Genomic DNA, 14032 nt, shown 5'->3' on the forward strand with positions numbered 1-14032 from the left:
TCCTCCCAGGCCTGACTCTGACTCTTTGGTTTTTCAGGAAGCAAGGGGAGCATGGGCGTGAAAGGAGACATGGGGGTCATGGGGCCCCCTGGAGCCCAGGGCAGTAAAGGGGATGCTGGGAAGCCAGGCCCTCCAGGTAAGAGGCTGCATGGCCAGGTCCACTGGCTTCTACATGTTACTTTTTTATTTTTCTTGGAAGGCTGAGCGACAAGAAAAAAAATTTCTAAAAGTCCTTCTGAATTATAGGTGTGGCTGGAATTCCTGGAATCAAAGGAGATCAAGGTAAGAACTGTAGGAATGTGGGCACCATGCCAGCTCCCACTGTCCCTGGGCCAAGTCAAGTGCAGGGCCTGCCTCCAGGACCGGATTCCATTGTGGTATTAATGCAGAGCATCTGCTTCTAAAACCGGCCCCTCCCCAGAGAGCAAAGCAGCCGCTTCACCGATGCTCCTCTTTAGGGCTCACCCTCTGCCACCAGGGCGGGGCTGGACCTTTGTGGCCCAGCTTCCTAGTAAGTCCCCAAGCTGAGACTCTAATCCCCCACTGCGAGGGCTGCCTCTTGGCTTCCAGGTAACATATTGGGTGTTAGGACATCCACGTGTCACTGCTGAGAACAGAGGTGTGTGGAGGGGACGGCAGCCAGGCCCTCTGCCGGCCACCCAGCCATGCAGTTACTACTTAACTTTTCAGGACCACCTGGAGCAGAGGGTCCTCAAGGCCCTCCGGGTGCGGCAGGATCCCCAGGTGCCAAGGGTCAGCCTGGCAGTGCTGGCGCCACTGGACTAACAGGTGAGGTCTCTTCCAGTGGTGGGCGTGGGGAGTGATGGCTGAAGGCCCATCTACCCAGCTCTTACGCTCACCGTGACGTGTGTTGTCCAGGACCACCAGGGAGACCAGGGAGTCCAGGACCTGACGGCATGAAAGGAAGCAAGGGAGACACAGGTGACAGAGGGTGTGGGTAGGCGGGCAGGTGGGGGTGGATGGGACGGAGGACTGGCTCCCTGTGGGCCTACCAGCAGGAGGCAGAGCACCTCCTGCACGCTGCCCCGTGAAGGTCTTTGGGCTGTTCTTCCTCTGCCCAGGGTTCCTTAAAGGCCTTGAATGCCACAACCAAACCTCTAATGTCCCCCTGTTCTGCCTTCCAACTGTGGGCATGGTTTCCACTTTCTCCTGCTGACCTGAGTGGGGCCCCAAGGGTCAGGGATCAAGCATGGGGGTGTCAAGAAACCCCTTCTTGCATATTCTCCCAGGGTTCTCAGGCCGGGAAGGCAGCCCACAGCAACTGAACTCTCAGGGGCTACTTTCTAAGCCACTGTGCCACCTTAGCTGCGTTATAGACTGTCATGTCGATTTAGTCTGTGTTATAAGCCATCGTGCCAACTTGGTCTAGCTTACAAACCATCACAGCAACGCAGCCTAGTTTATACACCACTAAGCCAGTTTTACCTCGTCGCTATCCAAGTCTGGACACCGGCAATGGTCTGGAAAGTTAGGGCCACCGTGTTGGGTGCTGGGTCCCCATAGAACTAAGACCTGGCCCCTGCCCTCAGACATACGGGTTAGTACAGACTTGCTGCACTGTGTCAGGCACACTTTGAAGTGGACATTTGCATGGCAAATAGTCACATGCCATTTAGAAAGCTGGGTGCAGGCCAGGAGGTGCGGTAGCATGTGGGGCTGTGAGGAAGGGCTGCATGTCTGCCAAGGATGTCTGTGGGCAGCCTGCTGCAGTCCCCTCCTCTGCCAGGTCCTGCTGGTGTTGGCAAACCTAGATGCCCTCATCCCAGGGCCATGCTAGGGACCCACACCAGAGGCAGGACCTCTCAGTTTTCATTGAGCAAGTGGTTGACTGGCTAATTCCTTAAACAAATGTGACTTAACCCTGTTAAATGCTTCAGGCTAGCGGTGGCTGGGGTCTGGTGGGGTGGTGAACGGCAGCCCAATGCAGGGGCGATGTGAGAGCATGAGCTGAGTCTTGGAGGATGAGGGGCCATCAGACATGTGCAGGAGGGGAAGGGAAGCCTAGCAAGAGGCCACGGAGCTGGTGATCATGGAGGAGGGAGGGCTCTGTAGGGTGTATCCCTGGCACCTGGTTGGTGTCTTGGGTTGGGACGGGGAGCTCTGGTCCAAGGGATAGGTGAGGCCAGCTCCTGGTCAGCTTTGGACTTTGGGCCTTTGGCATCTGGGGCTTCTACTGGAGGTTGTCGGGAGCCATGGCGCAGGCAGCTCCTACACCCACCCTTCTCAAAGCCTTGGAGCTGCTTTCTTTCTCATGGACTGTGTGTCCGTACAGGAGGGGCTCTGCTACCCGAGGCCACCTGAGGCCACCTGCAAGGTCTCACCGTCCAGAAAGACTCCGTCTGGGTGCAGCGCCCCTTTCTGATCCTATCCCTCACCTTTTCCTGAAGGTTTTAGGGCGTCTGACTTTGGCACCTGAAGCTGTCTTCCCTCTAAGTTTTCTGCTTGGCTTCATGGGGATGATGGCTTTCCTCCCTCAGTTATAAACAGAGAGCATCCCTTCACCTCCATCCCCTCCTTGCCTTGCTAGACTAAGCAAGGATATTTGTGCTAAAACATGATTTTACCCAAAGGGGTGCTGTGTCCCCTGTCTGAGAGCAGGAACCTTGCCCTGCACCCTGCGTCCTGGAACATTTACCATGAGCACGCTCAGGACAGCCCAATGGGCTAAGCACTCTCGTGAGGGCTGTTTCACAGTAAGAGAGGCAGCCTGGCTGGCCCAAAGCTGGGGCTTTATCCATTACACTTTGTCATACCACCTCCCTCCCCAGGCAGCCGAATGTGCCCCTTGTCCCCATCGGCGCACACTGGTGAGTGACACTTACCCTCCATCCCAGTCCAAAGGGATGAGAGCAAAAGCTGCAGCAGCCTCTTCCACTCTTAGAAGGACTCCTAAAGCTCTCAGGCCCTGTTTTGGCTCTTTCTCATTCACCCACAACCCCATCCCCCTTTATCACAGTCTGGGACCATTTTTACTTCATCGTCAAGTCCTTGTCTATTCATCGGGCACCCTTCCAGGGACCTCCATCCATCAGACTTAGTGGTAAATACCAACCTGGCAAATTCCAGCTGCCCAAGTAAACATGGTGAATGACAGTTTCATTTTGAGACGTGGTAATTACAGCTTATGTAAACTTGCATAGATTTCCCACACAAATCCCAATGATTGCCTTGAACAAGTAGCTGATGGTCCACACGGACATCTCAGAAGGGAATTCCACGGATAGGACCGTATCTGGCCCATCAGAGCCAGGTCTAGAGATCATCCTAAAGGGAAAGGTTAATGGGCTTTGGGAGAGGCTAGCTTTCTGAAGCGGGAGAAGGAAGGATGGGTGGAGAGTGGTGGCCAGATCTCATCATGGAAGATAATGCAGACTTTCAATGTCAGGACATCGGTATTCCCCAAATAAGAGGCCCTACGGTGTTTGTCCAGTTTTGATTCCATCAAGCCTGTTTTTCAAACTGATATATTTTTTCCCATTTTGTAAATAAAATCATTAATCTCTCAAGAGGATATCTGGCTGTGTTGATGAAAACAGAAATTACAGTGCCTTGGCTTGACCTGGGTAATAGCTAGCTTTCAATATCATGCATTAATAATAAAAACAAGAGGTCTGTTCCTTGTCAGCAATGCCTCTGGGCCAGACACTGTGCTTGGGACTTGATTCCCACGGTGTTATTTCATTTACCCCCACACCTGAGTTTCCTCATCCTTCTACCTACAGCCAGGGAAGCAAAGACTGACAGTGGACAAACGCTCTCCCCCAGGAGCTGAATCCGGGACTCAATCTCAAAGTCTGATTCCAAGTCTGTTCTTTTCCAGACTTTGTTGTGTAGAATAACACAGAGACTAGGACTCAAAATTAACAGAATTGCCCATACCTCCCAACCCACCGTAGGAGGGTAAATCCTGGCTTAGTCACCAAATCTCCCTGCTGTCACGCACAGTCCCTAACCACACGCCAGCCCATTCTGGTGAAATGTTTCCTCTGCTCACACCTCTGGAGGAAGAGGAGCCACCTGAGAGGAAGGATGGTGGAGAGGACCCCTTTCATCTGTGGGAAGGCAAACTGCATAGCTAGTAAGCAGGCATCACCTCCCAGCAGAGCTTCTCCAATGGGAGTTCCCGTTACCATTCGCAAAGCAGGGTCAATCCAACCCCCAAACTTAGTTTTTCTAACTTTTGTCTTTTAAACAATTGCAAAATCATTTAAATAATTATATTTTTTTCAAAAACAAACAGACAAACAAACAACCTCCCCTAAATGAATTTTAGCTCAACGTTCCATATAGTTTGTTTGGAAATGGGGAGGACTTGCTTCAACTAGTCATCACGGCATTTCTCTTTCTATTTCCATCTCATGGGCTAATGTTAGAAGCAACCAAACCTTTAGGCTCCAAAACACGAATCTGATCAGAAATTTTGCATCTCAACAGCCTTCAAGTCCAAAATATAACAAGAGCCTGAATTTTCTGTTCTTTTATTTTCCTCTTGAGGCAAACCCAAAGTGGAAAATAACTTGAAATCTATTTTGTCATCTGTATTTTACAATGTTTTATTTTAAAGATAAGCAACAAAAAATAATCCATAATAGCAACCAAACCCTATATTGTGAATTTACTTTCTCCCCATTCTACGTACTGAGTTAGTCCAAGAATTTATTAAATTCTACCATCATCTTACTAAATTGTCACTTATGAATCTTTTCCTTGTTTTTCTCTAAGTCTCTTAGATACATTTGCAGGAGTCTATGTGCCTCCCGGTTTGGGGTCAGCTACCCATCCTCTTACTTCTCAACACACAGCTCCATTTGTCGGCTATGAAATTAACCCTAAATTTTCCAGGCTGTACTTAGTCTGTATATCAGGATGGGATTGAAGGTAGTTTCCTAATGTACCAGAAATTTCCACATTCCATCAGAGTCAGGAGACCTGCACTTCAACTTGGACTTGCCACTGATTAGTGAGGTGACAGTGGGTGAGTACCTGACTTCAGCTCAGTCTCCCCATCTGGGAGATGTGAGGAGTGGTCTAGAATAATATCTGGGTCTGGCCAGTGGCGTCACTCTGGGATTGCAATAGCCGAAGTTCCCCTGGAGCAGGAACAGTCTAAGACTTTAGGCAGGACACCAGCTGAACAGTAAACAGCAGGAAGGCATTTGCTTTCTACCTAAACGATGCTGTGGCGAGAAATATTCCCCTGAGTAAATACATATGTTGGGCCCTCTCAGCTTACATGGTTGCGAGACCAGGAACCAGTCTGCTGTGGTCAAGAGGAAAACCCAGCATCATGCGCTTTCCAGTGTAGTTTATAGACATCTGGATCCTGTTTTCAACCTTTTCTCCCTGATCCAATTGGGTGCGGCCTTGGTTTGTTGTGAAGCAATTCTAGTCCTTCGATGGGCCAGCTGATGCCAGCCACTCTGGAACGTCCTCTAGAGTCCAGAGGCCAAGAGAGAAACCACACAAACCCAGTTCTGTTCCTCCGCCCAAAGAGGGGAGTATTGAAGACAAAACCACCACCTGTTATACACATACCAGCAGCACTCATCAAGGCCAGAGGTTCTGGGAGCGTTCAGGCCTGGGTGGGGCAGGGACTCCTCACACACAGGAAGGCAGCTCGCAGGAGACTGTGCGCTGGGCCCAAAGATCGAATGAGGTGTGTTTGGGGAGGTGCCACTCCAAAGGTGGTCCCTGACCAGCAGCAACACTCACCTGGTACCTGTCAGAAATGCAGTCTCAGGTCCCACCCAGACCCATCCACGGAATCAGCCACTCTGGGTGGGGCCCAGCACGTTGCTTTTTAACAACCCCTGGGCAGGCGATGCCGAGTCACCCTGCAGTCTGACTACGTTCAGGAGGAAGGAGTGGCCCCAGGCCAGCTGCAAACGTCCTTGGAACCAGGTGAACAGTGAACTACCTAGCCGCTGCAGGGCCCCCTGGGAGGCCAGCCCTGGGACCCAACCCCAGCTTCGCCATAGAGAAATCCCTCCATCTTGGAGCGAGGGCTTCCTTCTCCATTAAAGGGGAAGTGGCCTGCCTGGCCGAGAGATGGAACAAGGCCGTGCAGGTGAAGCCCCTGGCAGGGTGCCTGGCCAGAGCAGCAGAGGCTGAGTCCCAGGCGGTGAAGGGGTGGGAGGAAGGGTGTGAGAAAGGAGGGAGGGTCAGGCCAAAGGGACCATGGACCTCGTGCATAAGGGCCTCCCTGTGGCTCCTCCTGCACAGGGTGTCTGTGGGTCGGTGCAGCAGAGGCCGCTGGAGAGGGGCACTTCTTTGAGGGATGAAGGGGCGATACATGAAGGTCACAGTGCTGGCATCCCCGAGCCTTGCTTCTATGGACAGGGTCCTAAGGTAGCGATGTCTGCAATGTGATGTGCCTTAGGATGCAGACAGAGAGGGCCAAGGGTCTACAAATGGACCATTATTTCACTTAGTCACAAGCAAAGACGTGTTTCTAACTGTGTCTTCACCTCCCTAATCTTGACACGTGATTCAGATGCAGGTGAGCAGAGAGGAGATGTCTGCCCCCGTCTGCCGTGACCTCGGGTCAACAGCAAATGGGGGCTGGCTGGGCAGCAGGCCCAGAGGAGGGAAGGGTGGCTCAGGGAGGGACACCTGCTCAACGTCATAGGTGGACACAGCCCAGGGCGCCTGACTTTGGCCTCTTTGCTGCCTGGGGAGGAAGTGCGGCATCCGTGGGCAAGGCCAGAGAGGGTTTCACATCTGACATTTTTGCAGGTTTTACAGGATTGATAGGAGTTCTCCGGGCACCAAAGGGGTGAGGCATTCTAGACAGAGGGACCAGAGAACGAACAAGTGGCCTGGGCGAGCTGGGGCCTGTCTGCCAGCGCCAGGCCTCTAAGGTCCCCCCCCCCCCCACACACACACACACACTCCTAGAAGCAGCTCTGAGCCTCAGTCCTGTCTCCACGCCAATGAGGGGCTGGAGCAGCTGTCCTCTTGGGGCCTTCCAGTGCATCCTGCTTCTCTTGGTGCCAGGCATGTAGAGGCAGCTCCTGGCTCCTTGGCCCGCTGATCCTCCTCCCTAGGCAGCGCCTGGCCTCAGGCAAAGCATCTGAAAGGCTACCAGGAGCCAGGATGTCCTTGGCCTGTTATTCCAAGGTGTCCCAACAGACCGGCCAGGCCTCCAGCTTGCCCTCCATTGACCAGCACACAGTAGGTGCTCAAGAAAGTCAGGCACTGGGAGGCAGGAACTTCCCCACGTAGGAATTTCCCCCAGGCAATTGGCAATGAGGGGAACTGTGGTTCCTGTTGGACATCAAAGGGCAGGCCTTTGGTTGAGGCTGGGCTTGCGCCATGGGAGGGACACGGTCAAGGGCATGGCGATGAGCACAGCCGCTGTCTGCACTCCTATGTTATCCTCTAGTAACTGTTACTTCACGTCAATATAAAGTTTCATTTTCCCAAGTTTGTGTGACTGATTTGGAGTTACACAGTTGTGTAACTGTTTCTTTGAAATAACACTAATATTGGCCTTTATAATCAAGAGGCCATGATGTGGCAAACCAATAAATTATTATCCCACAGTGACCCAACCTGGTGCTGGGAACAGTGGACCTTCCATGGAAGTTAGTGAATGAGCAGATGAGTGGGAGGGAGGGAGGGTGGGAGGACTTTTCTCACTTGAACTGCAAATAGGATCGTCATCAGTAATTGCAGTGATTATTTTTCCATTTTCTGGACATGAGACCCTTTAGCTGCACAAACCTTTAGCCACACTGGGGGTCACATTGAAGTAAACCAACCGAACTATTGAACCTCTACGTGGGTGAGGGCCCGCAGAGCTCCGACTCTGAGTACCCTCCAGTCTTTTGGAAATAACGATAATTTTATTTTCAAAATATCTCTCAATTCTTTTCCAATAAATGCAACAGGAAGGAATGGACCTAGATTTAGACACCAAGTCAGGCTACCACCGGCAAGGAAGGCCAGCCAGTAAGTTCAGGGTCTGTCCAACTCAGACGTCTACCCAGAACATTTCTACCTCAGCCCAACGCATGGTCCCATTTATGTGGGTCCGTCTCCTTGTGCTCTGCGGAACAGGCTTTAAACAATCCTGAAGAACCAGCGTGTCTCTCCATCTGCATTAATCAGACAAAGGTAGAGGTTGTCTAAGATTAAAAGTGTCTCATATCCAAGTTTTATTATCTTCTCCCCTTCTTTGTATTTTGATCTTAGGATTTCAAGGACAGAAAGGAACAAAAGGAGAATCAGGAATTCCAGGTAAAGGGCCGACTCTATTTTAATTTCCTCGCAATGATGACTGGAAAGGGTGAGGCCCGCTTGCTGACTTTGAATGCACCGCTGTGACCTTCCCCCAGGGTGACCGGGGCCGAGACCATTTGAGGTGAAGACTGCAGGGCTCTGTTACACAAGCCTCAGATGTTCTCCCTGGGAAACCTGGGCAATGACAGGAACTCAGTGAAGTGAGGGGGTAGTGAGATGGTGGAGGAGGGTGGTGAAGGGTGAAAGGTGCCAGGAGAGCGGGGGGTCAGGTAGTGACTTAGGCTGTGCAGCCACCATGGCGCCTCCAGCACCCCCCGCCCCATTCTTCTCACTGGACTCTCACACCCTCCTCGCTCCCAAGCCCTTGCTGGGAGTTGGTTGTTGTGCTCGGCACTCGGTTCAGCATCTCCGTCTTCTCAGTGCCCGACCCCAGGGAGCGCCTCAGCAGGGCTTCTCAGACACAGCGCTTGGGCAGTCTTCCTTCCTCCAAAACTGGACACTCTATTCCTATTTTAACTTCCTAAGGAGAAAACGAGGCCTAGCAGCCTTCTAGCACCTTCTCCCGGAATGGCTAGAACTTCCACACGATGATGTAGTCCACTGAGGACCAACCACTCTGGACTCCCTCAGCCATCTCTCAACCAGCATTTACATGGGGGCCGGGAGATTAGAGCAGCACCCCTCCCCCCAACTGGACCAAAGACACCCCTGAATTTCCCAACAGTCCGTTCAGAGGGGCAACCTGCTGGTTAAGGGCCACTCGCTCATTAGGCACCAAGGCTCGGGGCCCCTTGTAAAGCAGGGCAGCGCCTCTGACAGATGGTCTTTCTCCTCCAGGCCCCGCAGGCATGAAGGGAGAAAGGGGAAGCCCAGGCCTGGTGGGCCCCAAGGGTGCAACTGGACCAAGTGGCCAAAAGGGAGACCCAGGAATGAAAGGTGAGGAGGCCCTGTTTCTTCTTTGTGTTTTCAAAGGAGAGGCCCTGATGTAGGGGCGTGGAGTTTTCAAAAGCAGAAGGTCAAGGTCGGTGGGTTCAGAGGGTGAGTTCTGAGCTGGGGTTGGCCTCAGCACTGAGCTTGCAGGCTCGCGAACGTGCACCCCCTCCACGCCCAGCCGTGCCCGGCCACCTGCACAGCCTGGCCTGACCGCAGCTTCCCGCGAAGGAGGTGCGTCCCCTCGCTGTCTCTTACCCGTCAAGAGTCCCTCACTAATCTAGCCTAAATCCCTCCTGCTGTGGCTTAGGTCCGTTTCTTCATGCTTAACTGTTGGAGCCCGTGGAACCTTTTGTCCGTTTAATGCCAGGTCACGGGCAGAGCTGGGACAAGAACCTGACCTCCTCCACACGTTCTCCCCCCCCCCCCCCCCCCCCCCGCCCTCCACTGCTGGCAGAGGAGGGTGAGGGAGTCCTGGCCTGTTTCCTTCAAATCATGTCGTTTTTCTCCTCGTAACAGGATCTTCTGGGCTGCAAGGAATAAAGGGAGAAAAAGGTCAGAAAGGTAATTGCTGTTTTTATTCTCTTTCATTTGTGCTTCAGAGTCAGTCCTGTACTTGAACATTTATGTGTGTTGGGGGGAGAGGCCTTGGTTCTCAGAGAGATGCCTCATTCTGGGGCAGGTTAATGGGCTTTCCCTTCAATGGCCTGCTCATGGCACAGCCACAGCGCAGCAGCTCCCCCTCCCGCCCTGCCTCCTCCCTCTCTTCCTCTCCTTCCATCTCCCCTCCTGTCTTTTCTCTCTCCCTCTCTTCTTTTCTGTCTTCCTTTTTTTCTCTACTTTTCTTTTTTGCTCCCCACAACACAGGCCAGATGGGGTCGCCTGGATTTGCCAGACCAGCCACAGAGGACCTGACCCTGTGGCCTTCTGGCTGCGGGCCCAGGGCATGGAGGCTGCTAGCCAGGCCATGTTGGTGCCATTGGGGGTCTTCCTGGCCAAGCAGGGCCTTTCCCTCTAACTAGAGACCGTCCTTCATTGGAGAGCCTACACCCACACAAAGCCCCAGGGGCCGTCCTCACCTCTCACACGTGCGTTTCTCACTCAGGTGAATCCCTGGCAGCTGTCAGGATCGTCGGCTCTTTGAAACGAGGCCGGGCTGAAGTTTTCTATAACGGCGTCTGGGGGACAATTTGCGATGATGGCTGGGACAATTCGGATGCCACCGTCTTTTGCCGCATGCTGGGTTACTCTGTGGGGACGGCCCTTTTCAGTATGGTACCTGGTAAGTGGTCCTCCACCACTGCCTCTTGCCTGGAGGAGCCGGCATGGGCTTTCTCTCCCTTTGGTTGCAAATGACTCCATGTGATTTGGGTTAAAAGAAAAAGATTGGTTCAAGCAACTGAAAAGGTCTACAGCTCAGGGCCCTGGGCTTCCATCCTTGTGGCCTGGCAGACCTGTGACCTTCTTCCCCTGGCAGACCTATGACCTTCCTTCCCCTGGCAGACCTGTGACCTTCCTTCCCCTGGCAGACCTGTGACCTTCCTTCCCCTGGCAGACCTGTGACCTTCCTTCCCCTGGCAGACCTGTGACCTTCTTCCCCTGGCAGACCTGTGACCTTCCTTCCCCTGGCAGACCTGTGACCTTCCTTCCCCTGGCAGACCTGTGACCTTCCTTCCCCTGGCAGACCTGTGACCTTCCTTCCCCTGGCAGACCTGTGACCTTCCTTCCCCTGGCAGACCTGTGACCTTCCTTCCCCTGGCAGACCTGTGACCTTCCTTCCCCTGGCAGACCTGTGACCTTCCTTCCCCTGGCAGACCTGTGACCTTCCTTCCCCTGGCAGACCTGTGACCTTCTTCCCCTGGCAGACCTGTGACCTTCTTCCCCTGGCAGACCTGTGACCTTTCTTCCCCTCAAGAACTGTGACTTTCCTTCCCCTGGCAGACCTGTGACCTTCCTCCCCTGGCAGACCTATGACCTTTCTTCTCTGAGAGTGACAGCAAAGGGTTGGGTCAATGTCTGTCCGCCCTTGAGCAGGAACACGCAAGGCTGCAGTGTCTGTGGACGGCCTTTGAGATGCTGGGGCTTCAGAAGCGGAAAGCATGCCAGGGAGGACGGGCCCAGGCCTCCCTTCCAGCTCCCTGGAGGCGAGAGGTCTGGACTGCCCACACCATGATCACGTTTAAGGAGAAGGTGGGAAGAAGCAAAAGAGCAAATCAGAGCAGGGACTTCCTAAAATCAGCTTGGGGTGTTAGAGACTCAGCCTGTGTCTTTCAGCAAACAGTTCAAACTTTCAATGAAGGAGTAAAACTGAGGCTGACACCGTTTCTTCAGCCGTAAGGGCTGAGCTGGCAGGGGCTCGAGGCCCCTTTCTCCTGCTCCCGCCCCCAATGCTCTCTGCCCTTACCCCAACCCAAAGTGCATGACTGTGTTTTATTCTGAGTCCAGTTGGTTTGTAAGCCATTTCCCTCGTATAGATTGCCACACTGTGGTGTAAATGTCTGCAATCAAACATCCAACTGGTTTCCTCTGAGCTCTGGGTCTGAAATCAGCTGTGTCAGAGAAAGGGGTTTGAGGAAGGTGAAGGCTGGGCAGGAACATGGATGCGCTGTAGCAAGTTCGTGGGAAGAGAGGAATGCTGGGAGCCCCAGGAGGAGATTTCAAATAGTTCATGGATTAGGATTAAATACTTGGATGAGACTTTTGTCAAAAAGGCTATCAAACAGAACAGAGGCAGAGTCTTTAGAAGAGAAGAGCCCATGGTGGGGGGCGGGGCAGGATGGGAGAGGTCAGTTACTTTCAATAACATATTTAAACAAACAAGCAAGTTAATAGATAAAATTTTAAAAAATGGCATATTTAAGGAATAGTGAGAGAGAGAGAGAGAGAGAGAGAGAGAGAGAGGGGGGGGGGGAGGCTAGTCCAGCGTCAGCACTTTGGGCCTGAGTGGGTGTGCGAGAAACTGCAGTCTACCCAAACTGGGACCCCCAGCCACCAGCGGGCCACTTGGCTTCGCGCCTCATCCCACGCTGCTCTCCCTCCTTGTCTCTGCCTAGGCTCTGGGTCCATCTGGCTGGACGACGTTGCCTGTCGCGGGACAGAGGCGAGCCTGTGGAACTGCAACAAGAGTAACTGGGGCTCTCACAACTGCAACCACAACGAGGACGCCGGGGTGGAGTGCAGCTGACCTGCAGGCCGCGGCTGCTCTGTGCCATGGTGGCTGCGGGCATAGACACACACCCGGGAAGGGCGGCACTCTCTGAGGCTCCCTGAGAGCGGGGTCATCAATAAAACGCAAAGTGCTACCTGGCACTTCGTTGGCCTTGGCTGAAATCACTGGTGTGTACCTCCCACCCCTTCTTGACGTGCCACTCGGTGCACACAGCACTGCGTCGAGTTCTCACGTGCCCCTGCGCACAGGGGCCTGGGAGTTTCAGCGTACAGCCAGGGGAGAGTGGGGCGCCAGGGGATCTAAGCGCGATGCAGTCACAGTTAGTCGTGGCCATCCCTTCAGTCACTCAGATGTGGTATCTCTCCTAGCGAGTGGGTTCTCCCTCCAGCACTGGAACTATTCTCCAGCAAATGAAGAGGTTGGCATGTAATTGGCACCATGCTGCATGATCAATAGGAACTGTACCTTTAAGCATGAAAATCATCTCTCATTAGGATGTGAGCTCCAGCAATGCAGGGATTTTGTCTGCTGTAGCCATCCCCTAGGGGCTCAGTAAATATTTGCTCAATGAACAACTGAATTAAACCAAGAAGGTAGAGCAATTCACCCTCTATGAGAAATTTGGCTCCTGACTCCCTTTTCATTCTTCCTCTGGGATATATATATATACTCTCTCTGAGTGCAATCACATTCTCTCTCTCTCTCTCTCTCTCTCTCTCTCTCTCTCTCTCTCTCTCTCACACACACACACACACACACACACACACACACACAATTTTCGAGGGACAAAAGCAGTTTATAAGCACAGAACAGTCAAAATCCTTGCATGGCATGGACTGTCCGTGCCACATGGCAGGGCTGTGGCTCAGCCCTGCCCAACACTTCCCTTCCAGGGCATTGGTTTTTATCTCTGAGCTGCTGATGAGGTGCAGATCTGTCTCCTGAGCTTCAGTCATCTATATCTGTCTAGCAACTGCCTCTACACGGGACCTTGCAGGCCAGGAATTTGGATGCTGACTCATCATCTGCCCCTCCTCTGTTCCCATCTCAGCCAGTGGCTCCCACTATCCAGAGCCCAGGACAAACACTGTCAAAAGCCATGCCTGCCCTCTGTTACCCCCTCATCCACCAGGCACCAAGTTTCCCTAACTCTACCTCCCAAATACCTCTCCAGCCCACCCACTTCTCCCCGCTTTGCCATCGCAGTGGTCTTGGAGATACTTGCAGCATCTCCTAACTAGACTCTCCCCTCTCGCACGCTCCAACAACCACCCATTCTTCCCCACACAGCAGCCTGAGAGACCTTCAGAAATGGCAAAGCTAACCATGCCAGTCCCTGCCTGAAGCCTTCAATGGCTCCCAGTCCCTTAGGCAGTGGGCCAGATGCGTGACTGTGGCTTACAAGGAAGTGACCCTGTGATCTTACACAGTCCCCCAGCAACCTTAATGTTTCATCCTCTCTATTCCAGCTGGCTCTGTGTCCATGCAGCTTCTCCGACTCCACGTCCTTTGCTTGTTGCTCCAGCTGACCCCTGAGCAAGGCCCTTGCCCTTGAATCCTCGCTCGCTCAGCTCCCTGCCTGCGAGGCTGAGCCTGCTCCCTGGTCACTTCCTTTGTATGCTTCTTCTTGGCCTGCAGACCCTGTCTCTCTAGGACCTGGGAGTGTAG

The 14032-nt window shown here is 53.1% G+C and overlaps 1 protein-coding gene across 1 annotated transcript in view; it reads left to right on the top strand.

Annotated features, from left to right (window-relative positions):
• The window catches only part of MARCO (macrophage receptor with collagenous structure), a 35352-nt gene extending 22815 nt beyond the window's left edge, over nucleotides 1-12537 (top strand). The window contains exons 8-16 of the mRNA XM_036320594.1: nucleotides 38-136; nucleotides 247-282; nucleotides 691-789; nucleotides 880-942; nucleotides 8218-8262; nucleotides 9103-9201; nucleotides 9715-9759; nucleotides 10301-10477; nucleotides 12249-12537. Of these exons, the coding sequence (XP_036176487.1) occupies nucleotides 38-136; nucleotides 247-282; nucleotides 691-789; nucleotides 880-942; nucleotides 8218-8262; nucleotides 9103-9201; nucleotides 9715-9759; nucleotides 10301-10477; nucleotides 12249-12379 (794 nt within the window). The 3' untranslated portion in view covers nucleotides 12380-12537. The remainder of the gene's footprint in view (nucleotides 1-37; nucleotides 137-246; nucleotides 283-690; nucleotides 790-879; nucleotides 943-8217; nucleotides 8263-9102; nucleotides 9202-9714; nucleotides 9760-10300; nucleotides 10478-12248) is intronic.
• The last annotated feature ends 1495 nt before the right edge of the window (nucleotides 12538-14032 follow it).

This window comes from Myotis myotis, unplaced genomic scaffold (genome assembly GCF_014108235.1).
Source record: "Myotis myotis isolate mMyoMyo1 unplaced genomic scaffold, mMyoMyo1.p scaffold_m19_p_8, whole genome shotgun sequence".
Classification (NCBI taxonomy): domain Eukaryota; kingdom Metazoa; phylum Chordata; class Mammalia; order Chiroptera; family Vespertilionidae; genus Myotis; species Myotis myotis.